We start from the raw sequence: 25,846 nt of genomic DNA on the forward strand, positions 1-25,846 counted from the left end.
GGTTCTGGTGCTGCTGCACTACTGTTTTCTCATCTCGTTTGCCAATTTAAACATCTCCCCCTCTAGTGGGTTTAGAGCACTGCAATCATCCCATCATTAATTAAGAGAGACACTCCTTGAGCGCTCTTGGATAATCTCTTAGGCAATTAGTAGCCCTGGCCCTTTGCCCAGCTCCCACCAAGGTCTCAGGATTTCTTGCTGCGGTAGAGCTTGATCTCTTCAAACCCACCAGGACCGGAGCTAGCGGGTTGCTGCTGCAGCGTTCGGTGGGCGACTGGGTGATAAGTGGTTGCCTTGCCTTTTAACAAGTTATGTGTTCTGAGATAGGGCTATCAGTACACACAACACAGAGTAGCACAGCAGTTGGCCCACTGTTTAGCACCCCATACTGCAGCTCGGATTCACAGGGATGAGCCAGCCAAACTCCATGACACTGTCTAACAGCTTCATGAACACATCAATTAGTCCACTCACTCAGCCACAGCTCAAAATATTTGTATACAGATAAGAAGTTAATGCGCCCGTCTCAACAACCTGCAAGACAATCCGATCACATCTTTAAAAAAGGGTTATAACCAATTATCTGCTTGTGCTTGCTGATATGTTACATCACACACCCTGTACTCTATTGAGATGTCCTGAATCAGTGTGGTTGGTAGGAAAATGTCAAAATAAGTTTAACTTTAAAGCAATGTCTTCTATTCTAGGGAGGGGGTAGGAAACCTGCGGCTGTTTAGACCCATCCCTGTAGCTCTCTTTGGCTTTGACCAAAGAGTATTGTTTTTTAACATTTTCATTTATCACTGTTGGTTGCCTAAAGTGATTCTTACATTCTCCAATTGTAAAGATATTTGGCCAATACACCAAATAAAAAAACACAAAAATATGCATCATACGTTACGTCCTGACGTCTTTTTCTCAATATTTTTGCTGACCTTCAATAGTCGTGGCTACTAATCTTGAGTCTCCCTAGCTAAGCTAGTTTTGGATTCAAAATCCAAGAAAAGAAAAGTCTGTTCAAATAGAGAATTTAATAAAGCGTGGACGGATTTGTTTGCTCTTAACACCAACGCCGCTGGTTTACTGGTATACTTGATCTGCATCTAGCATTATTATAGAGTCTATCAAAGAAAATACACCTGGAGAGAGCAAATATACATGGAACTTTTAGCTGAGAAAGAGTTTGATCTACATTTGTACAGGATTAAAACCAAGTCAGAGGTTCAGGATTTTAAGCAATAGATGACGACTATGAATCAGCTTATTTTTAAAATAAATTATTAAAAGGGAGAGCTTTAATTCCTCCCATCAAATCTTTCTTGCCATTGAATGAAGGCCGCTCTGAGGTAAACAAGACCCAGAGGTCATTGACCATAATTAAAAGCTTAGTTACTGGGTATAGATCCAATTGATCATGTTGTCCAACCAAAGCAGACATTCACCAAACATTCCCCTAATCACCCTGGGACTCATCTCAGCAGGAAGTCAAACCTCTCATTACGCAAAGAAACATCAATACCAAGCAGGGATGGAGGACAGGGGCAGAAAGTGGCTGTGATCATGTCCCTATTTAGTTACACTCAACCTAAGTCTAATGGTTTAGACCTTGGTTGACAACAGGAGCGTCACAGAAAGACTGAACAGGAATGAATGTAATTTTTCAGGACCTCTGAATTGTGCTTCTGCCGTACAGTTAATTACGACCTGCTCATATTTCACTGTTCCCCTGTGAGCTGCCTGCTCTGGACAAACTGAACTTTCCACTCAACCAGCCACCAGAGTCCACCTGACCTTCAAAAACAATATCCCCCCACCTCTCACCCATTTAAAATGGCACTGGGCAGCTGTGAACACCCCTGAGGGCACTTTCTTAGCTCCACATACTATGTTGTAGTAAACTAAGAGCATTAGATGGATGTGGAGGCCCATGGATCACTGAAGATATAATCCTTCAACTTACACTTGTTTTTTTCTTGGTGCAGAGGAGGAAAATGGAGCCGTTTACTATATTTCACATAAACATTCAGTTTATCACTTGATAAAAAAAAAAACATTTGACCACTACATTTTTGTGTGTTCTCAAATATAATCTTTAAGAGTTTATATTATGGGAAAACAACCCTTTTTGTTTTTTTATAAACTACACATGAAAATACAAGCACAACGTTAGTAAGTTAAGTGCCTATAAAAACGATTCACCTACCTTGGAAGTTTCTATGTTTTATAAAATGCATTTAATGGAAGAAAAAAAAGACCTAAGAGGAAGTGTCAAAAACTCACATTAAATTGTAAGATGATAAAAAAAAGGGGGATGAGTACTTTTTATGTCTACTCTATTTTATATAGTAAATGGACTGTACTTGTATATCACCTTTCTAGTCTTTGACCACTCAAAGCACTTTAACACTACATCCCAGCCTTCTGATAAGTGGACGACCCGCTATACTGTCGGTATATGTACTGTATTTACATTAAAGTTCTGTGAAACACTCAGTCAGTTTGGGCCTATTTGTTTTACAGACCAGGCTCATGTCGGACCCGGGATCATTTAACTTTCATTGTGTCATTGTTTTCAAGTTGTCAAAGTGTCTCTGGAAGGTCAGTCATATTCACTTTTTCAGCACAGCAGGGAGGATGTTGGAGGAGGGGAGGACGTCTCTAAAACCTTCAATGACATTCCTTTTCTTTAACACTCGCCAATAAACAGTGAATGATGACCAGCTTAACATCAAAGAAAGGCAGGCCGTAAAACTTGATTTACTTATTTGCTGCTGGATATATTTTATACATATTCTCTACTGAATGCTTAATCTTTTCTGTAATGGACAGTAGTTATTAATATTTGTGGGCATGATTGTCGGCACCAGTAGTTCTGTTTAGTGTGTGTTTTTGAGAGAGCGCTTGTGTCATGAAAGTCAAATTGCCGACTAGTTGGGGCCAAGCTAGGGTTTGAGCGTTTGGCCTGTGCTGGGCTCTAATTTACAGACATACTATGTAAAACTGTAAGCTGTTAGCTCTTGTAAATAAACTCAGAAGGAAAATGAAGAAACACGTCAACAAACCTGTGGTAGGATGACAGTTTCATCAAGAAACACCAGATTAAAATCTTTTGCTTTCCTCTGAAATAAATGTGACAGCACAGGATCCATATGTCACACATTCAACAGTTCATATAGACAGTAACCCCACTGAGGCTCCAAACAGCCATCCATCCACCCCAGGAGAGATGGACAGAAGTGATTAATACTCGTTTACTGAGCAAAGAGGCTGTTAACTTATTCCCTTCCTCTCATACCACTCAATATCAATTAGAGGAGCTCTCTACTCCTCTCAGCGTTAAGGAGGTGGCCTTCTGGAGAGCTGTTAATGATCGTCCTGCTTTCAGTGGGCAGGAAATGAAGTGACTGACTGCAACAGGTTGCAACAGTATTTACCTTTCTTTACACATCGACCTATGTGCATGGAAATTGTATGGTGACGACACTATGCTATACTCAATAACTCTATTCCACATCTCATTTGTCTGTTTTAGTGTCGATGTGGTTTAACTTTTCACATATGTGGCTTGTTTTTCAGTGCATAAAAGATACTAGTTACAGGCTGTGACAAGTATAATGTATTTGAAATATACTATAAATGACCAATTAACTGCTCATATACTACTATCAATACTAATTTTGTCTGGCTGTAAATTTAAGGAGAAACAGAGTGGTTACGACGTCCTAAAGCGGTGTTACATGGGGTTTGTTTAAAATCACAAATGCCAATTGGTAATAATGCTTTATCCAAAAGGTTAACATTAATGTGCTACAGTGAGTAATGATGTATGTTATATGCAGCTCCATTCACATCTCCGGTGTACAAGATTTTGGCTCGTTATTACTCGACGCTGAAAAGATAAACGCAAAGGTTAACAAGCTCCTGAAATTTCAAAAGGAGATGAATAATGACTGGTTGGAGTGGACAGTGTTTGAGTCTTTCAGTATCTGTGGCCCACATTTATAGTGGGGAGAAGAAGGAAGAACCAGTGGTGGAGGGCTTATTAAAGGTACTTGTTCTAGAGAGATGATAGGAAACGAGTAGGGGATAGATGCAACAAAAGGTTATTATGAGTCACATAAAGACTTCACATGCTGTTAAATTCTTATTGTATTGTTTTCTGTGTTTTTTCATTTTTAAATTAAATAAAACTTAACATAAAAATATGAACACATGGCACATCTCTTTGTAGGCCAGTCAGTAACAACTCTGTCAATATGACTCATACCCAGGAGATTTTCATTGCCCTCTCCTGATTTCCTCCCGAGGTCACAATTCTCCTGTATCTCTCCCGATTTATGACAAATTTTCACACCTTTAATTCCTTTTTGCTTCTGGCACTGGACAGCCCTATGACTCTAAAAGTGTACTGTTTTCACCTGAACAACAATACAGCTTAGCTTTTTTTATTTAACCTATATTTAAAAGTAGGCAAAATGTTAAATTTAAAATCTAAATTTAATCTAAATGGGAAATGTTGGGAGATACAGTCTGTAAATGTGAAAAGAAAGGTCATATTTTGGAAAAAAAATCATCAAATTGTGTTATTTTAGCCTAGATACACAGAATATAGCAATTGATTGATTTTCCAAAACATTTATATGTGTGTGCCCATTTAAGGGTTGCATATATAAATTTAGTCCAACCAAATTGCATGCAGATGGCCTGAGCCAAAACGCTGCCCTTTGCACCACTTTCCATCTTACTTTAGTGGCACAAAGACTTGACTAAATTACTGCAGTCAGGAGTCTCTAGGTTGTAAAAACAGTGTCACACCGACCCAAGCTAATGGCTACTCCACTGAAAATCACAGCATGCTACAGGCAGCACAGCAGCAGGCGGTCACATCATCACTCATGTTTGGGGTAAAAAAAACTGGGCTCACTGGACGAGAAGGTGACTACAGTTGAGTGGCAACGATCGTGACAAGGCCAGAGCCGAGGGCAGGAGGCAGAGCCCCAACACACCAGCCAGCTGCTAACCCTGACATCCAACACACCACGTTCCCTCACAGGGCAGCACAGGTGACCTCAGGTGTGTCCAGGGAGTGGTGAGTAATGGTCAGGAGGGGTGGTGGGGTCCTACTTCCACAGAGTGTTCAGTGTCAAATAAAATAGAGAGTGAGAGACACAGGGACTCAAAAATAACCAAACTAAAGTAAAGTAGTGTGGTACATTTTAAGTGATACTCCATCCAGAGTTAGCATTTAGAGAACAGCGACTGTGATCAGCTTGAATTCATCAATCGTGTCAAAACTGGCTCTTTTAGTCAAACTATAAATCTTTTACAGCCACATCTCAAGCCTGCAGGGGAGTGTTTGACTTAAAGCTATATCTAGAGCGGAGTTGGTATTTCTGAAATGGATCAGATGTTTCCATGCTTGAGGCCGCAATAAAACACCTGTGAACACACCTATGACTTTCACATTTGATTTAAAGGCACAGTTTGGGAGCAGCATATAAATGGGGGAGTACTGTAGGATACTGCAGCCACTTGCTGCAGTGCGTTACAGTGCTTTTGATCACACCAAACACCTTGTAGTTGTCCAAAACAAACCACACTGACATATATCTGAAAATAGAGAATGTCTTGACAGCGTAATATTTTCTTAGCAGCTCCAACAAATAATCTATAACTCAAACTCTCTTTATACACTAGGAAATGTACAGTACTCGGTTCTCTGCACTCAAAATAAAGATGCAAAGCTAGGCAGAAAACATTAAGGGAACACAGCCCATGGTCAAGATTAATGACCTAACAGAAAACCTTATGTACAAAGTTGGACCAGACATCTAAGGATTGATTCCTAATGCTACACAAGGTTATTACCCCTGTTCTTGAAGGTTAATTCTGGTCTTATTTTCTTAATAATTTCTATCCCCCATGATTACATTATACGAATGCATCGCCACAACAGAGCCTGACAGGTCAAGGAACACGAGCAGTCACATTAATCTAATCAACTAATCGGAACAACTTTAAATGGAGATTAACCACAAAGTGACATATTGGTAATAATCCCACTTTGCACAAGAGAACTACGTGCACACAACTGCAGTGAGTACAGTAGGTTAAAGTCTGTCTGTAAACCTCATAAATTTATATTTTGCCTTTGGTTGCCTGACAAACTTCATGATGTGACCTCTTTTTACCTGATCATCAATTACCTTGGTGAACACAATATCATCGTCGTCATTATTATTAACAGGAATCATGGCAAGTTGTAATAAAAAGAAATAATGCTTTAACTAATGATATACAGTACCAATATAAACCTCGTCCTGTGTTCACAGCACGTTTCACACAGTATAATGACAAAAGGAAAGTGTTGATGTCGACTAAATTTCTTTTGGGATCTCTTGCTAAATAAAGTGTCACAGGGGTGTGTGTGGTGCATGTCTTTTTATTTTACTAACGTCTAGCAATGAGCGAGTACACCATTAACAGTATCTGTTCAACAATAAATTATCTGTATTCGTACTCGAACTGGACGGAAGCTGAAACGTGATATGAGTGGTGCTTAGACCAGAAGTGGGTGGACTAACCAGACGTTGTTAATTTACTGAAATGAAATTTAATATGGGTTGATCAGAAGTTGCTACATTTATAGAAAACTATTTACAGAACTGAACTTCAGTGCTCACAAGAGTATTTACAGAACAAGTATTTTAATTTTTATAAAAGTTGAGTACGGATATTGACACAATTAACTGGTATGATACTCGTATCTGTATCGATACTTGCTTCAGCCGAGCCTTTGCTAAATCCTACAAACTTTTTCCATCATTAGCATGTCACGTCTAAGATCAACCAAACATGATTTTCTTTGGCTTTAGTCAAATTTATTGACAGTGATTTTGTGATTTTTCTAGATGATTCTAAAATTAAAATAAAATTTTACTGGATCTGTTGGATCTCTGGGTGTCCTTTCCCTCGTGTTATTGCTCCAATACACGGTGCAAACACACAGCTTGGACTTGAGCCATTTTGAATCATTAGCCACTGTTGTAAAAAGCCCTACCGAAGCGACAACACCAATCAAATACACAAGCTGCCAGTGGAGGGTGAAGACAGATGAAGAACCGCCCGTGTTATTTAGCCAGACAGACAGTGGACAGTGTGTGGATGCTGCTGTGTCTGTGTGTTGTTTATGCGAGCTAGCACCGGCGGCTGTGCGGGGGTGGCGGGAGCGCCATGATTCAGTGGTGTTGTGATTTTAACAGCGGACCCAGGACGGGCGGTTTATTTTCGCCCGTCGCCCTGTGAGTGACGGTCCAATCAAGCTTGGGACGGGCTGTCAAGCCTGTCAGGCTGAGGAATGAGAGGAGATGGGAATCAAAGACACGGAGCAGGACCGAACCATGATGGACGGACCTGAGCACGGCAGCCACACAGGCGAGGGTAGGAGGAGGGGGAGGGATGAAAGAAATGGGGGGAGACGCAGAGAAAATGGAAATATATGTTAGTAGAAAAAGAGAGGGCTGGAAGAAACCAAACGGGAAAAACTGAGAAAGGTGAAAAAGTCAAAATCTTCATTATACCAAAACACTGAATCTTAGAAATAGTTTATTCTTACCAATCCAGCGCATGAGCGAGGTGAGAATCTGAAGATATTTGGTCTTCTGGGCACTGAAGAAGGTGAAAGGACCCAACAGAAGAGTGAACATGCTCTGCAAGGAAGGGACAGAAAGGAAGAGTTGATTACTCCAACTGCCGTATAAAAAATAAGTATTCCTACCTGCTCAAGGTCAGGCAAACAAACAAACCTCTTAAAATAATCAATGTTTAATTAACGGGGTGACAGGAACCAAACTCATGGTCACAATCCAGAGCAGGCGAATACTGAGAAACAAACATCCACCAAAAACTGTCAGAGCTTGTTAGTGAGTAGGTTTGATTCACAGGAGATACACATGATGATGAACATCTCTGAGATACTTAGTACTGTAATTTGTAATCAACTGTTTCTGTGTACAACATGTATTTATTCAAGGTTACAGTAATTCTTAAGGCTGTATTTTGGTTTATTACATGACTTTAATCAGTGCAGAAACGACTCGTTGGGCTCGTTTATTGACAGAAAATGACACGACAAAAACTTTATTGATCACTAATTAATCATGTATGTTGTCAAAAACATTTGTTGGTTTCAGCTTATTAAATGTTGCTGCTTTTCTCTGTTTTAAATTAATATGAACTGAGAATCTTTAGATTTTAGACTGTTGATCGCAAAAAAACAATATATTTAAAGACTTCACCTCAGGCTCTGGCAAATTGTGATGGACATTTTCTACTATTTTTTAATCCTTTAAAGGATGTGTAGGATTTAGTGGCATCAAGTGGCAACTAAATGAACACAACTCACATCTGTGTTTGACAACCTGGAAATGAGAACGGGCTGTGAAGTGTGTAGGAGAAACCACGTTTGGCAACCTCCATGGAAGGCAACCCGATTACTATTTTCAGATGATTATACACTAATAAAACCATACCTATGAATATCATATTACAGGACCTTCAAAAGGTTAAACAATGATTGATTAACTGGAGCGACTCTCTTTGCCTTCAACATTGTGGCATTCTCCCATGCGTGCGTTTGCTTTACTCCTGTTAATTTTAGCTTGCAGCTCTGTTTTAGACTGTGATATTACACATCCTGACGTGTTATTATGAAACGCCAGTGGAGACGTATCATTCTCCTCAGTGCTGTCAAAATCCCATCAGCCCCTCTCAAAGATAGGCGAGCAGATAAACAGGTGGACCAATCCATAGCCCACCAAAAATTTCAAATCCTCTCAGGCCACAACTCTGATTGCCTATCTGATACTTTTCTTTATCAAGAGCTGCAATCAGAGGCAGTGGCTCACCTACTGTAGCTGCAATTCCATCAGTTCCCCTCACTCCTCCTCCTCCTCCTCAGTCCTCCTCGCCTGCAAACTTATTCCCTTCATCCATTTCTTCCCTCTCTCCCCATTCCCTGACTGCACAGTTTGACTGGCATGTGATCTCAGAGGCAGTCACTTGTGTGCCGTTTCATGTGAAGAGCAGCGTGCAGGGTTTCAAACAGGGATCTCACCCTCACATCCAGACACACACACCTCTGAGGAAGCAGAGTAAGACTTCAGTTCACTGTTGGACATGTACAAAACAAAAAAAACAAGACTGGGCGTAAACACTTTTGGGTTTTTGGGTTTCCAGAGTGAACAAGCTTAAAATGTGTAATATAAAAATAGAGCTGCACAATAAATCGAAATATTATCAAAATCCCAAGAGGCAACTTTTTAAATAAAGGTAAAATGTGTGACAAAACAGCATTATAATGAAGTATTGTAGTTCTGAATAATGTCCTGGCCTTACAAATCACCAGATAAATAAATCACAATATGCTGTTTTTACCATATTGTGCAGACCCAGATAAAAATCAGTCATATTTTTGTCATAAGCTTCAGCAACTTGACACTTAAAGAAGCCTTTTAATAATCAATCCAACCCTTAATATCAGCATCACAAGAACAGATATCACTTTAAAGACAACAGGGCTCCTTTATTATTAACCTTTATTTTGAAGTTATGGGTTTGTTTCTGCTTCTTTCCCTTTCAGCTCATCCTCTGCCATGTTTCTGCCTTGCCGCACTGACTGTATATAAAGATAGTTACCGGTGAAGCAGTCACAAAGTCACTGACAATTTAAATTGTGACATTATGGCTATAAGGTTCCCATATATAATGTATTTAAGTTCCCACTCACACTTATTGGAGTATGATAAAACCATACTAATACTACAAGCACATAAACTTTGAATAAACATTAATATAATTTGTTTTTACATAAGCGAACATGATTCTGAGTTCAGGTCCAGAGAGCAGAGTATGTGGGAGCAATTTTGGACACTTACTAATTTATGCGCTAAAGTAGAGTAGTGGTGCATAACGGTGATTTAAATCTGAAAGTACCCCACTGAGTGTTTCCTGTGTTTGAACTAATGAATGAGGGAACAGGGGAGCGATTCTGGACACAGCTAGAGTCAGCTATTACTTCCACATGTACAGATGGACAGCTGGGGTATCTGTGGGTGTGAGAGGAAAAAAAATAATAGCTTTTAATTCTGCTGAATAATGATGATGCCTGCACGTCTATATATTAAAATATTACCAGCTGTCTTCTTGGCAAAGTGCAGCCTAAGCTCAAGCTGAGCCAAAGCATAAATCTGCAACACCTATTGGAGGTAATGAATGAACCATTATGAAGAGAGATGTGTCTGAAGAAGAAAGTGAAATTAATGGCAGCTGGCTGACAGACAGCAGTATTTTAGCCCTGAATGTTTCAAAGATGTTGGCTATTTCCCAGAACCTTTGGTTTCTGTCTAAAGATCACCTTGTAAGCTACAGCAGGACATAAACCTGGAATTAAGTTTAGATATATTGAAGTATGAAACATTTGTGTCATTCTGAATGAAACTGGCTTATTGTGTATCTGATATTATGACTGAATACATGATTTAACAACTTCAATTAATAACCAACTGAAGAAGTTGAAGCTCTTAATACAAACTTTTGTGCACAGTAATAGGCACTACTGTCAGCTGTGGTTGCCAGAACTTCACCATAAAAAAACACGGGGACGATGTAGAAGACATTACGGTATGCTTTTTTTGGCAGTTTGTTTACAGTAAATTATTATTAAAAAAACAGTAAATCTGTAAATCTGTTTACGGTAATTTGCTTTAACAATAACAGCTAAAATTATATATACCTGTAAACTATTTTCTAAACAGATATACTGTAAACCCAATTACAGTCTAATCCAGTGACAACAAATGTATAAAATATTACAGCATTATATTGTAAAGTTAAGCTTTATAGTAAATTACCATAAACTGAGGTCGCCAGAATTTCACTGGAAAAAATACTGAACACATAAAGCAGTCAGCAACTAGTAAACTTCCCCAGTGTGAGATCAATACTATCTTATCTTAACTGCTGCTCAATTACAAAGGAAATAAATAAAGCTCATGAGCTCCAATATTATATATTGTAAAGAACTGTGAATGTTTTTAGCAAAAGGGTACATCCTCTGTTTAATGTGTTCTGACAAAAGCGAGTTGTATTTTAGAGGCGGCAGTATCGAAATCACGTCTGCACCAGTTCAAAAAACGTTGCAGCTGAGAGAAAATTTGGTGCTTTGTGAATGTGCTTCATAAACATACAGAGACAAGAAGACAAAGAAAGGAGACTGGATGAAAAACATTACATTACATATGAGAATGAACATGTTTGCTTCATGTTTCACAGAAACCTATCCCAGAATGCATTTTCTCCACTACAACACGCACTACAGTACATATTCAGTGGATCTGTTTCTAGCTAGTTTACAGCTACAGTCTGTGAATTGACTGTTTGGGACAAACCAACCACCCAGTGGTCAAATTTGCAAGACGAAAATTTGCTTCCCTCTTTTGTTTGAATAGAGAATATGATACATTTTTTCAGAGTAAAATATCTTGTGCAGTCAATCAGTCAGAGGCAGATAAGGGGAGATTTTAAGTGGATAAACACACCATTTGTATCCTTTATAAGGGCAAAATAAGTTAACAACGCCGGGCAGGCAACACACTCTGAAGACACCAGTTCTGAAACGCTCTCGGCGGGATTTTAAGATGCACGGATCCCAGAGCCAAACAGAGTAGTGACCCAGTGGAACCTCAGGGTGAGTGTCAAACACAGACGGATCTTACTACCAGGTCAAAATCCTCCTCTTCCTCCTCTGTGTGGCAGAGATAGTATCAACCCTGGGGGCTAATAGCACTGAGCCTGTTTGTATGTGGGCACATGCCTGATGAATTTCTCTACAGGTTCTGGACCACTCATGAATCAAGACTGAACCTCCAAGAGCTGACAACCTTCCATAAAACCCCATAGCACCCAGTGTCCTGAGGATACTGGACTGCTCAACTGTATCTCAACAACAAGAGCAACACACCTTGAAAATAAATAACTGCTACACCTTCTTTATAGAGATAGCTACACAAACACCAATTAGATCACCAACAAAGACAATAATGTGGCTACTGGGCATGTGCTTTGTATTTCTAGTCACATTTTTGGTGATGTATTTCTATTATTTTGGTAGATAAGCAGCCAAATACTTCACATCATGCCCAGCTCTTTTTAACATCACCAGGAAGGGTCTCTCACAATCAAAGAGCAAGTGCTGCTTTGCACAGACAACAACACAGGAAGGAAATCAATCACAGAAAAGCTAACGGAGAGAGATTTATTTCTCTGCAGCAGCCTCAATAGATTAATCTGCATGGCGCCACAAGTCAAGGTGTGTTTGAAGAAACAGCAACCCAAATAGGAGTAGATGTAACAGGTTTTATCACACAAAAAGTCTTAAAAACCCACAGATGATTGCTGGTTAATGATGGATGAAACACCAACTATCCAGGATTCCACAACTGTTTGACCACCATTCTTAAAGCATATCTTCATTTTCATGTTGCTTTCTAAAACCTTGGTGTACTTGGGACAATTGCTGGCACTAATGCAATGTGTAAAAGACTTGAAGTTAATGGGCTAAAAACATGTAAAACCACCAAGACAGTCCATTAACTAGACATTGAGAACAATAACTAAATGCAGGAAGAAAGTGTGTACTCTCACATCAGAGGCCGGAAAGGCTTGGTGCTCTGAAAAAGGGTCCTTGAGTTTGGTAGAAATTAGACCACAAAGACATTAGAGCTTCGCAGGAAAGAGCACAGGAAATGGCTTTTAGAGCGGGATCATGGGGAAGAAGTAGAGGAAATGTGAGTGGGCGAGTGTAAAGGCATTAGATGCCATGTGCTGTAGGGTGACTCAGACCCAGAGAGTTGGCATGACCATACCAGAGAAGAGAAACAGACTGGTAGGGTCACAAGAGGGATGCCCAGCAGGAGATCACACTTCATCATTCCACCAAAACAGTGTTACTGTGCACTTTCAGTATAATCTGCCAGTGAGGGACGGAGCAGGAAACATGCAAGAGGTCCTGTCCAGATCTGACCAGTTTTAGAAGTAAGATTTTTCTTGTTTTAAGATCTGCTCCTGTTTAGGTGATAAAACCATCGACACTACAACAGTCAGTTCTCTCACTGCAGTTTTTTTAGCTTGCACATCAAGGTACTCCCCCATCTCCTTTTGCAAAGCATCGTTTGAGCTAACGTTACCGGTAAGGAAAGTGGATCATTTGGAAAAGAGGTAAAAAGAAATAGAAATGGAACCGAAGGGCACGAAGGCAACTGTTGCCTCTCTGCCTCTGCTGTCTGTGTCGCTGCCTGCACTGACATTCTCAGTCGGTAGGGACTTGGCTTGGGAAACAGAGGGTTGCCGGTTCAAGTCCAGCACGGACTACAGTATGGAGTATGGACCGGTAGCTGGAGAGGTGCCAGTTCAACCTCCTGGGCACTGTCAAGGTGCCCTTGAGCAAGGCAGCTAAGGCATAACTGCTCCCATAGTGCTGCTACGTGGCAGCCCATCACTCCACCATCTCTCCACATTTGCATGTCTATAAGCCGTGTGTATGCATGGTTGTATTTTGTATGTGTGTAAAACACTGAATATTAAAAAAAAATCCCCATTGGGGGTAATAAAGTAAATCTTCTTCTACGTCTGTAATTTCAGCGCAGAGCTCACAGCGGAGGGAGTGAAACAGAGTTTTACTGGAGTCAACGATGACAGAGCTCATTATCCAAAAGTGCAAAAAAGGACAGAGAACAATCAATTTATCATAAACCTGCTGAAGACGTAGAACACAAACCCAGAAACGTGATGTCTTCGGTCACTCTGCCCGCAGTAACTGGCTGCCTCGTCTTAATCCACATTCAGTTTGTTTTACACAACCATAAAGAGATTGTTATGTTAAAGTGCTGACAGTGAACTCAGTTGAGCAAACTGTTGACAAAAAAGGTAACAGGACGTCAATTAGATAGAGGTAGTTTGGATAGCTCAAAAGCGACGAAGACGACGGACGGCAAAATAGTGCAGAAGTGTACACTTTCAGTCTTGATCATTATGTGAAAACCAGGTTTTTATCGGAGAACGTTTATCACCAAAAACTGGTGTAGTTTGCTGTTGAAGATAGATATTAAGCATAAGCACCCAGTCAGCTATAAATATCTAGTGTTTTCTGGTCTTTTCTTGCTACCATAATAGATGAGAAAGTGACCCTCGCTTCAGCAACTGAGGGCTCAAACAGTGAGCAACACTAACACGATTTCTTCTTCTGAACAGAATATGGGTGACTACAATGTGCCCATTTCGTCTGTCCCAGACTGTGTGCTTCTGTTGACGTGCAGCAAAGTGGCACATAATGTGGGTGCTGAGAGCTTTACATGATTGCTGTTACACATGCTGCTGGGATACAGACGCAATGTGTTTTCCACTTCAGACTTCCTGATGGGTGAAATGATTGAACACATTCACAGATCTTCATATGCTAAATAAAAATGAAGCTGAAGACAGATATATGCAAACCCACAGAAAGAAACGCTTTTGCTAGTGAAAAACAATAACTATCATTGACGTTAACGACAGCTAACTTCTATGATCGATGGTGCCATATTTAACAGTTGTAATTAAATTAACATGACACGGTATGAGGCTACAAGCAGTATCCATGGTCTTCCTCAGCTGGGAATGTGCAGCAGTGTCAGCCAGAGAAATAAAAGTGCCAGACAACAGGAGAACAAGCGATGAATATAACTAGGATTTCATAACGTAGACAGATTGAATGACACTTGGTTCCAATGCATTTATTCATTTAATACTTTGTTCAGGCTGTTCTAGCAATTTCATCTTACTCTTGCTCGCAAGGCCGACATACAGATTTTTGTCTGCATTTTTTCTTCCTCGCCACAGAAACTGCTTACGTTTCATGCTCAGTTTAATAAATGTCTCAATAAACAAAAACAAATTCTGTCAGGAGAAAAGTGGCATGAATCAATTTTGGCTAGACCCCTCCTCCACTCCCTCCACTTCGGCAAGCTGATGGGATTTGCAGCACACTCATCAACTTTGAGCATTTCACTTTTGACAACAAAGACATTCTTAAAAATCGTCCATTTCTCCTCCTCAGTGTGAGACAACACTTTCAGCAACAGCCACCTGGCCGGCTGCAATCACACACTTCAGTGAAACACAATGAACGGTGAGTCTGAGATGAGAAACGGCAAAGGTGACCAAGGCAGTGATGGATACAAACAGTGAGATTTGTCCTATTACCAATCTTTAGAGGGCACAGACTAAAAAAATAACCCATAACCTGCTCAGCATGTAAGGTCATAGTCAATCAGTACTTTGCAGAAAGTATGAGAGGTTTATCATATTAAGGCAGCAACAAACAATTATTTTCTTCATGAATCAATTGGTCCATAAAATGTCAGAAAGTATCATTGTTTCCTAAAGCCCAAGGTGACGTCCTCAAATGTCTTGTTTTGTCCACAACCTAACAATATTCAGTTTACTGTCATAGATGACTTAAGAGACTAGAAAATATTCAAATTTGAGACGCTGAAATCAGCGAATTCTCACTTTTTTTTCTTAAAAATGACTCAAAATTAAAAATAAAATAAAAAGTTGACTATAATAATAATAATAATCTTTTAATTGACAAACTGTTACAACTCTATATCATATTAACAATAAATTATCCATGTACTTTAATAAGGGTGGAGCACTCCAATTAGTAATTTTTGGGTGTATTTAACTGCAATTTCAGGACCTCCATTTTATTCCATTTAATTTTTTTAAGGATTCCTGCATTGGTCTTTAAAACTGTGAGCCAGGTTGTGAGCCAGAGAAAACATGCCACAAATCATTAATTAAACTAAAATTAAACTGTAATAAGTGTAAAATCTATCCACCAATACTAAAGTAATAAATACAAAGGTTGTAGGTGATCTGGAAGATTGTCCTTTATTGTATTTTTCATGATTGTTTGCTAAAATGAGCAGTTCAGGTAGCAAATCTTTTCAGTTATCACAACATGTGTTATTTCTTCATTCAAACACAACTTTGATTCTTCTTCTGCTCATTGCTGTACCGAGGTCTCATTACAGACTATGACCCAAATCATGACGAGGCTCACAGGACAATATCATTTTATCATTATGTCAGAGCCAGAGGGCCTCATAACCTGCTGCCTCCTGTTCTCTAAACCTAATTTTCCATTTTCCATCTCTCCAAACGGCAGCAAACATCTTTAAGCAGGCAGGATTCCTGCACATGGTCAGTTTAGGACCCAGACCTACTACTGAGTGTGGAAGACAGATTGAACTAGTGATAGACCAATAGGCCAATTATCTGGCATTTTGGGACAGTTAGTATTGGCTGATGTCTGTGCTCACAAGGCCGATAAAAAATGGCTTTAAACACATCTACAGGCAGCCTTGTTAGTGCGGCTGTTGTGGAACGATGTTAGCCCTACTTGTGAGTTTTGGAAAGGTGGTGAAAAAGCTGGATTCGAGCAAGTCTTTTCTTTGTAATATCAGCATTATATATCGGCCATCTGCAAATCTAATCTCTGAATGTTGGCACTGGCATCGACTGATGTTGAATTCAGCAGCTTCCAGGTGTCAATAAGTGTGTTTAGAGAAAGAGTATCCCTTTTTAGCCAAAGTACAAAAAGACAATAATTCACAGGTGCCTTGGTGACCACGTAATCACAACAACTATAGTTTGAGTCCGGCTGTGGACCTTTATTGCTGGTCATCCTTAAAATCTCCTCTTAATTCCTGTCAGTTCTCTACTATCTAAAAAAAAAAAAACAAACCAGAAAAAGTACTTTATGAAAAGTATCAAAACAACATAACTTTTCAGCAACTTTTCAAGCGCTCTATGTGACGCCGCAAAGTCATAATTTGGGAGTAAGAGATTAACGGGGCTTAGATATGGTGAATGATCTCAATAATGGTGAAAACCGCCACCAACAGGCAACCCTGGCTGTCAATCACTTTCAAAGTCTATAAAGACCAGCGTTTTGGATGTGTGCGGATCAGAGAGTATGGAAAGACATTTAATTGCGTCACTCACAAGCCAATCCACTGGTCTTATTAATCACTACATATGTGAGCACTTCTCCTGAGCCACGTGTTCTGTAGGCTCTTCATCCCATCACAGTTGGGCCACATAAGTCAACCACTGACCACCCACGCCATTTAAGTAATTAATCAACATATTTTCTGTTCTTTTCTGCAGGGTCAGCCAAATACTGGTGGCACAGATGTCCTCAAGCTCTTGGACGTCACAGTGGTGGAATTTATATCCAAGAGAGCCATATGAGCCGCTTTGTTCGCGACTGCCAAGCTGTCAGGCATTGCACTGTTGAGAAATCACTGTTAAGTTAAATGATTTTGGCTGGATGCAAAGAGGGTTAACGTTAAAAGACCCAGAGGACGAGCGGAGATCACGCAAGGGAGAAGGTCCAGCAATGAAAATCATAAGTGCCCCGGTGGCTCCATGCGGTGGTCCAGCCGGGACACTGATAATCCCCACCACAATCAAATGGAGAAAGAAGGATTATGATTCCCAATCCCCACAGTCCCAAGATCCCAAGCCATTTGTTTCTGATGTTAATCTTTATTCCAAACAGATTTCAAACAAAAACTAGTGGTACTGCATCATTCGTTCACATCTTCTTTATTATTGGAGATTAATGAATTTACATCATTACCACTGTCACAGCTTTGAAAAAATATATATATAAATATAAAACTTTTAGGTGATTATTCTGCTGATTAAGGCAAGCAAAGGGAAGTCGGATGTGATTAACAGGGTAAAGTTTATATTGATACATCAGCGTTTCTCCCAAGTCAAATTAACTGGATGCAGATCATGCTGGATTGGGACCGTGTGTCCAGCTGCTGTTTATCAAACTAACTTCAACCTGCAGCACTGCTGTCAGTTTTTTCTCAAACATCCCGTGTGTGACTTATTGAGTTGTTTCCTATGTATTTCCAAGCTGCAGTGATGAATCTATTAATTGATTAGTCGATCGAAAGAAGATAATTTTTCATTTCAGTTATTTTCAAGCAAAAATGTCAAACATTTGTTGATTCCAGCTTCTTAAATGGAAGAATTTGATGCCTTGCCATTTATGATAGTACATGAAGAATCTTTGGATTTCTGACTGTGGAAAGAAGAATAAGTTGAAGGTTACTTTGGGCTTACTTTGGATTTTTTTTGACATTTTATAGACTAAACGATTTAATCAATTAATTGTGAAAATAATTGGCAGATTAATTGACAATACAAAAAATTGTTATTTGCAGCCCTAATCCCAACTGAACTCAGATGGTTTTCTTTCTTCTCACATATTTCTAATGAATGCAAAATGAATAAATGCAGTGTTATCCATCAGTTATTGGTCCCTGTTGAGCTAAATCAGACAGATGCATCTCATCTTATTATCATGGAAAGATGGCGATTACGATCATAAATAGTAGGAGTGTAAGAAAATATAGAACAATGCAGGTCGTTTTACTAGATTTTATCCATATGGTAGTATGGTAGTATGTTCTTTATACTATGACAGTTTTCCTACAATATATCAGCTTGCTTACAGTATTGTGTATACGATATATATGTATGATATGTATAGTAATATATTGCTATATTGAATCGTAACCCCTAATTGCCAGATGTTTGCCAATACACAGCCCTAATAAATACATGTCTTTTTCTCAACTAATTTTCCCTGAAGCTTAATACTATATTTAATATACTCTGTTGTTAGTGGAGGTGCTCTTTATTTCTTTATTTCAGGTGAGGCAGCACGCCTCCACTACGATACACTGGAGGAAATCCTGTATGTTTCCATTTTAGTCAACTTCACGACTGTAATAAATAAGATACCTCAAATACAGAAAGAGACCTCATGACAATGATTTCAGTTACATGAACATTTAGCATGATATACTGTAACACTGCCTCTTTTCGGTAAGCTATAAAACCTACATAAATACCGGCTGTAATTATTTACAAGATGCATTTCACAATGCAGAAAACCAACAGAATTACAAGACTGAATTGTTTCTTCATCAGCAGAGCAGCTGCAAAAACGACAATAATTCAAGACCTCTAAAACTGCATGCATCATTTAATTTTAATTAACACTTTGAGTTGAGACCTTGAATCCATAAAGTCAAGCAATCTGATACTTTTTCCAACCTACAGACAGTTTGACAGGAATTAAGAAACATCCCCAGTGCGAATGATGCACAATTAGCTTTTCTTTTCATTAGGACTGATTGAAATTAATCCCCAGTAAGAAATGAAATGAGTATTCAATACACGTTTAAATGGCTCACAGCCCTACAATAGTGTCTGTATGTGTGTGTTCATGACAAAGCAGGAAATCAAAGCCTAAAAAAGACAGATTATTTCGATTTCCAGACAATATTTCATCTTAATGATGCAAAATGCTCTGTGACTGCATGATGCTGAGAAAAACACTTCAACTAGATCATATACACAATGCAATTGAAAATATTGGATATAATGGGGCAATTCATTGCCTTGGTTGTGACATGTATGATGAAAGACTTGAGGGTAGCCTGACCATGGTGGTATGGAATAGAAATGGCATAAAATAGGCCATAAAAGCCCAGGAGATACGTACAAACCCTTATGATAGCAATAACAAGTCAACTGATTCACTGAACGCACAGACAGCAGGGAAGAAAGGGAAGTAAGACATATATGAACATGATTATGGGGGGAGGAAGGGGTTGAGTAGTGGCAAATAATACAGGAGGGAGCAGAGACAGTGCCTGGGAGCAACACTACGCAGTTGAAACCATATAGGAACTATATGTTTGTCGGGATGAAAGAGAGTCTACCCCCCAGAGTCATTAATCACCAGCAAACATCTCCATCGAGCAGACATAATTAACATAAATAAATAATTAAAGACAAGAATGGATGAATAAAATGATTTGACTGGTCATATTTCAAGAACGAATTAATGACACCAATTAAGATATATGGTTGCATCTTGCTTTAGATTTCGTTTATCAGGACAAAATGAACTGTGGGTAGTTCACCTTGTGTACGAATGCCAACATTAATAAGTTATTATGTTTGCAAAGTGACAGTACACCATAATTAATAACAATTAATAACAAGATGAGCGCAATTTGAAATAGAGCATAGAGAAAAAATGATTCCTTAATGAAGCGGTAAGTCAACTGATAATACATTTTAAATTATTTAACATTTTAATTATAATCAAATAACTCATTATGAAAAATAAGGGACGCACCAATACTTATATCAGTACTCAATACTAGTATCAGGAATAAGGTTCGATACTGTGCTCGCTTTCTCGTAATTGTTATCATAAAAATATTCCAATACTGCATCCTATACTACTTTATGGCAGTGTGACGTTAAATCACTGCTCATTATCTGACATGGTTTCAAAGTTATTGTTACTGTTAACAGTTTTTTTTTTCTATTTTCTGACATTCATAGTCAAACATGTCCAAAAACAAACAGGACTTGACAGTAATTAAAGGTCCAGTGTGAAGGATTTAGTGGCATCTAGTGGTGAAAATTGTGACTGCAGCACGCCTTGAAGTGTGCAAAGTGCACGGGCCCATTTATCGCTTCTTGCAGCTTTAATTGTAAATGTTTTGGAATGATATTTAATTTGAATATGGCTTGATTCTGGGTTATTACAAGCCACAGTGCAAAAAAGTCAAAGTCAACAGCAAAACTGGAGAGCAGAGAGCAGAAGAAAAGGGCAGTTAACCTAATTTATTTGCAAGCATCTTAAAAAAAAACAGCCTCCGTCTAGGTGCCATTTCAGATCGTTGACAGTGCATCAAAATGAATGACAAGTGTCGGCTGGACTACACTTTATGCTGACTCAGAATGTAGAACAAAAACTGTAGATCTAAATCAGTTCAACCTCTGCAGCACACCGTACATCCCTAAAGCTGACAAACAGAAGACACTTGTTTTTAAAAGAATTTAGTACCAATTATTATTAAAAACTGACAGAGAAATTAACATAATATTGACCCTAAACCTGAGTGTGTGTGCATATTTTTGTGTTTTATGAGACAGGCATAAAGACTATAACTGAGGGCTTATCTGCTGCCAGCAGAAGCCTCTCCATCCGTCTCTTATGTGACCGTCTCTGTCAGCTCTGGACGCTGCTCCCGCCCCTCTGGGTCTTTGGGTCGCAATTGAGCTATAGAAATTCAACTTACAGACACACACATATAGAGAATAAATAATGCAGTCTGTCCCTGAATATGCCTTGAATCCAAAAGACAACTGAAGCAGACTTCAGGAAACTAGTGAACCAGGCTGTGGACGCACTGTCAAGCCGAGAGGAAGACAATTCAATTCACTGGAGGTCCTTCAGTTTGTTCAAGTCTCAGTCTGACAATATGTTGTACAATTACAAAAGACATGAAATATAAAGTTCTTATATGATAATTGATCAAATAAGCGGTACAGTGATGGATGCTACTGTTAAATTAAATGAAGCCTTGATTCTTGTAAAATGAGACACTTATATGACAATTTATAATTTGTTTAGAAGCATAGAAACACACAGGTTTTACAGATCATTTCACGTGTCGCACATGTAGAGGTCGGTATCAAATCTCAGTTCTTCTTTATTACTGAACGAATTCCAACATTTAAAAGTGAATTCAAAAAGTATTTTTCTCAAAGTGAAATACAAAAGGGACACAAAACCTTGTAAGTTATTATTGGAAACTATTTGGAACAGGGCAGGTACTTTCAAAAAATACTATATTGGATATATTGGAGAACGAACCAAAGAGCGAAGCAAAACTCTTACCGAAGCCAGTCGGGAAAAGACAGAAAATATCTTCTCCATTGACAAAAGACTGAGCCGTTCTTTGCTCTTCATTCAGTAAAAAAATACTCTCCAGTTCTGATATAACTGATACTAACAGCATTTACACTAACCTTTTTAGCAGACTGGAAGCCTGGAAAAATGGATTCTTGAATAATCTTGCGATCTTGAAAGTTAAGCTCCCTACCGAGGATATAGTCTTGGAATTAGAATTTAAATTCCAGTATTGTATCGGCACTAGTATTCAACAAATGCAATCAATACCCAGCCTCGGGCATATAATAACATAATTAAACACACAACATTTAATTCACAGTAAATTTAATTCAGACTTTATTTCTGATTCACAACACATAAGACACCACCTCAACCGGACTCAACAGCATAATATGAAGTTAGAGTTTTTGTGGTTATGTTACATGACTCAACACCTCAAGAGCAAATATCTCCTGCTTCTCCTCCTCAGGAAATGTCTTTTTAATGTTATGTTTACCCTGCTGAGACTCACAGAGGTCTAGATACTGTTATATAATAATAAGTGCTGCTTTTTCAGGTTGTGTCGATGATGGAAAACAGCAGAACTGCTGTTGCAGAACGCCTCGTCCATCCATGCTGCTGCATGTCTCGCTGGCACTGCTGCGTGGGCTTACATAGATAATAATAGTCTGTTTAGACATACACTGCCAGTGTGTTTTGGCCTTGAGTGTGAGTAAATATAAGGAAATGTAAGTGAGCCAGTGAGGGAGTTACACATTCACTTACTCACAGTTGGTGTTTCTCCTCACAGAAGCCAGTAAGAGGCCAGACAATGTCTCATTTATTTAGGGTTCAGTATCATTCACTCACTTTGTCAGTAATACAGCTGTTAAACTCTCTGCATTCAGCACGGCACTGTGTGTCGCTGTTAGATAACCTGATCACACCTGGACTTGTTACGAGCTGCTAAGTGTAGATTCAATAAATTACATCACTATGATTATTATTATTAGAACCTGACTGATATAGGATTTATGAGACCTCAGATACCAATTTTAGTGAGGGAAAATTCATCGATTACCAATACTTTTTAAGCTGGCATGAAAATAGACCTTTTATATGTGGATCGTGCACTGATGTGACTGAACAAAGGTGCTCAGAAAGCTGCTCTTTTAAACAAATGACTTTATTAATGAATATTTAAGTTAAATATTCTTTATCATGTTTTTTTTAACGTATACATTGTCAACCAACCAATTCTGGTTGACATTACTGAGAGCTGCTGCTTCTCTCTTACTCTGTGCTGCTTGCCACTGTATTATACCGCAACCATTTTTGTCTGTATTATAATTATAGTTTTATATTGGTTGGGCTCTAAATATTGTCAAGATCTGTGTCAAACTTTTCATTGTGCATACTGATTGTTATTGCCATTTTTCCTGTTTTCCAACAAAACAAGTAGAGCTATACAACAGGACATGTTTGAACACCAACAATGCTCCTCACATGAAAACATTTGACTGCAAGTCTACAAACCCAAGACGCGATCCATCCACATTTAATCTAATACTCAAAGTGCAGATGAAAAATAAGTAATGGAAACTGACTATAGCAAATGGAAAGGGTAGACACGGTATGGGAATAAACTCTTATCTCAAGAAATACTAATATCTACGTGACCAGATTTGAAAAATCAAACAAGAACATCTATAAACAAACCCTCAAAGCACCTTTCATCTCATTTGCAGTTGGTGAAAGCGAAACACATCCAGCCAACGCAGTAGTCTATACTGTTAATTAGGTATGTGGCCCTGGAGACCGCCGTGTCTCCACACGATTAAAGATAGGACTCTAATGAGGGGAAGGAAGACAACTCAGACAAAAGGAGAGGTGGAAGAGGGATAAAGTGAGGGCGGAGATGCAAGGAGAATGTATCATCGTGTTTCCTGAGACCAAGTCCAGGTCAGTATATTTTAAACTGTGAAAAAAGATGCATCACTGACTAAAGTTGAGACTAAAACAAAGGCTGCCAGGTGTTCAATTCTGACTGGGGCCTCTATTCTAAAAATGTACGCAAACCAGGGGCTAAAATGAACTTTATGACATTCAACTTTAGACTGACGGAGAAAATATAGTGCATATACACCTTTATTTCACTGCAGAGTCCCACCAATCTCTTAACTGTCAACCATAGACTGTTGCAATATGCAGAATTAATGACTGGAGTGTTTGTGGCAGTGTGTGTTAAAGTTAATCACACATTGGTCATTGGTGTGATTTAGCAGGCGATTAGGATGTTCCACTTCCATGACTTTAATAACAACAGAGTGCTCTCACCTTTCAGCAACAAGGACACATTTGTCTTTGATCTTGTTTACAAACTCAAAGAAAATTCGGAAGATCATACAGAAAAACTAAGAAAAAGAAAAGAAGACCCATGTTCTATTAACATGGAGCATCTTTACGGGACTTAGAGGACCAGTATGTAGGATTTAGTGGCATCTAGTGGTGATTTTGCTGATTGTAATTAACTTGCCTCTCCCTCCCCTTCCAAGTGTGTAGGAGAAGTAGTTCCACATAGCTCCCTCTGTAGAGAATAACGGATCATTTTTAAGGTAACAATAACAAAAATTCTTATTTTCAAGTCATTCTACACAAATCAAAACATACCTATGAATATTATATTCCATTTCTGCCAATAAATCTTCCTAAATGTTACACACTGGACCTTTAAATTCAAGTTAAAAAACGAATTTGTACGATGTGTCGTCGAACCATGTCAGAAGGTATGAACAGTCTCAAGATAGTCAAGCAATATGTGGTAGTAAGTATAGTAACTTCCTATCACATGCATGGCTGCCAAAACACATCTCATTGACAATGGCAGAAGCACTGTTTTTCTTCTGTATAGGTCTTTCTCATTTGGACTCAGTCATGACTTGGGCACAAAACTCTTTAGACTCGAGTCTTAACTAAAGCATTTGGTAATTGACAAATGGTTCATTCTAACACCTGCCCTTTTCTAAACTGTTTCCAACGTCCCAGATGGTTCTGTATTTGGTACTGCGAATGCAAGGGCTTTCATTAGGGGCCATAGGCTCAATCACCATTTGGTTACCTCATTTGACCTGCAAAAACCTGTTGCAGCTGTATTTAAAACCTGTATTCAAAGGCATTCATTCCTTCTGAAAGGGAAGAACAGTCACTTGTCAAAGTAAACACTGATGAGCATCCATTTGCTGCAGACGTTATGACTTTGAACAAGCTGCTGTTTCCAAGACATTCACCTAATTAAAGCTCCTAATGCGCAGTTCTGCTCCTCAAAGAAGAAACCATTACACACCTACCTGGGTAAAAATAACGAGCAACAGCACACGGTGAAGATTTATGACGGGCTTGGGACATATCTGGGGAGGAAATGAGAAACGATAATTTGCCTGTGGTTTAATAGGACGATGGTTATTTCACTCCGCCCATCATCCCAAGTATTGTAGAAGGGAGACAGAGAAGGAGGAAGAGGAGGTAGAAGAATTATAGTACAGGACACCTTCCTCCCAAATTAAATTGATGATGGATTCTCTGAAAAAATAAATCAACAAAGAGGACGTTTTGTGAATATACAGTACGTCAAGGCGTAATTGAAAAAGACAATGATAGGATATTTTATTTTCCACTTTGGGGAAGGGCACAACGGGTCAGTGGACAGCACTTAAGCAGCTGCTCCCTAAGGAGTGACTACCGAGCACCATGACCTAACTACCACATCAATTCAGAAAGACACTTGAGGTGGACCGCTGTGGCAACCCACGACATAGAAATCCACAAACACGTAGTCCGACACGTAACGAGCTAAAGGTTACACTGAGTCCGCTATTGTTCACCTGTCTGCATTTTAAACGTGACCATCAACTGCTGTGCATTTCATGGAAATTACTTTCATTTGCTTTCAGCGAGTGAGAC

The 25,846-nt window shown here is 39.1% G+C and overlaps 1 protein-coding gene across 2 annotated transcripts in view; it reads right to left on the reverse strand.

The window, feature by feature from the left end:
• Positions 1–25,846, reverse strand: part of tmem104 (transmembrane protein 104) — a 64,728-nt gene that overhangs the window by 8,876 nt on the left and 30,006 nt on the right. For both annotated transcript variants that reach the window (XM_051388597.1, XM_051388598.1), the window contains exon 9: positions 7,616–7,709. In XM_051388597.1, coding sequence (XP_051244557.1) covers positions 7,616–7,709 — 94 coding nt within the window. The remainder of the gene's footprint in view (positions 1–7,615; positions 7,710–25,846) is intronic.

This window comes from Dicentrarchus labrax, unplaced genomic scaffold (assembly GCF_905237075.1).
Source record: "Dicentrarchus labrax unplaced genomic scaffold, dlabrax2021, whole genome shotgun sequence".
Classification (NCBI taxonomy): domain Eukaryota; kingdom Metazoa; phylum Chordata; class Actinopteri; family Moronidae; genus Dicentrarchus; species Dicentrarchus labrax.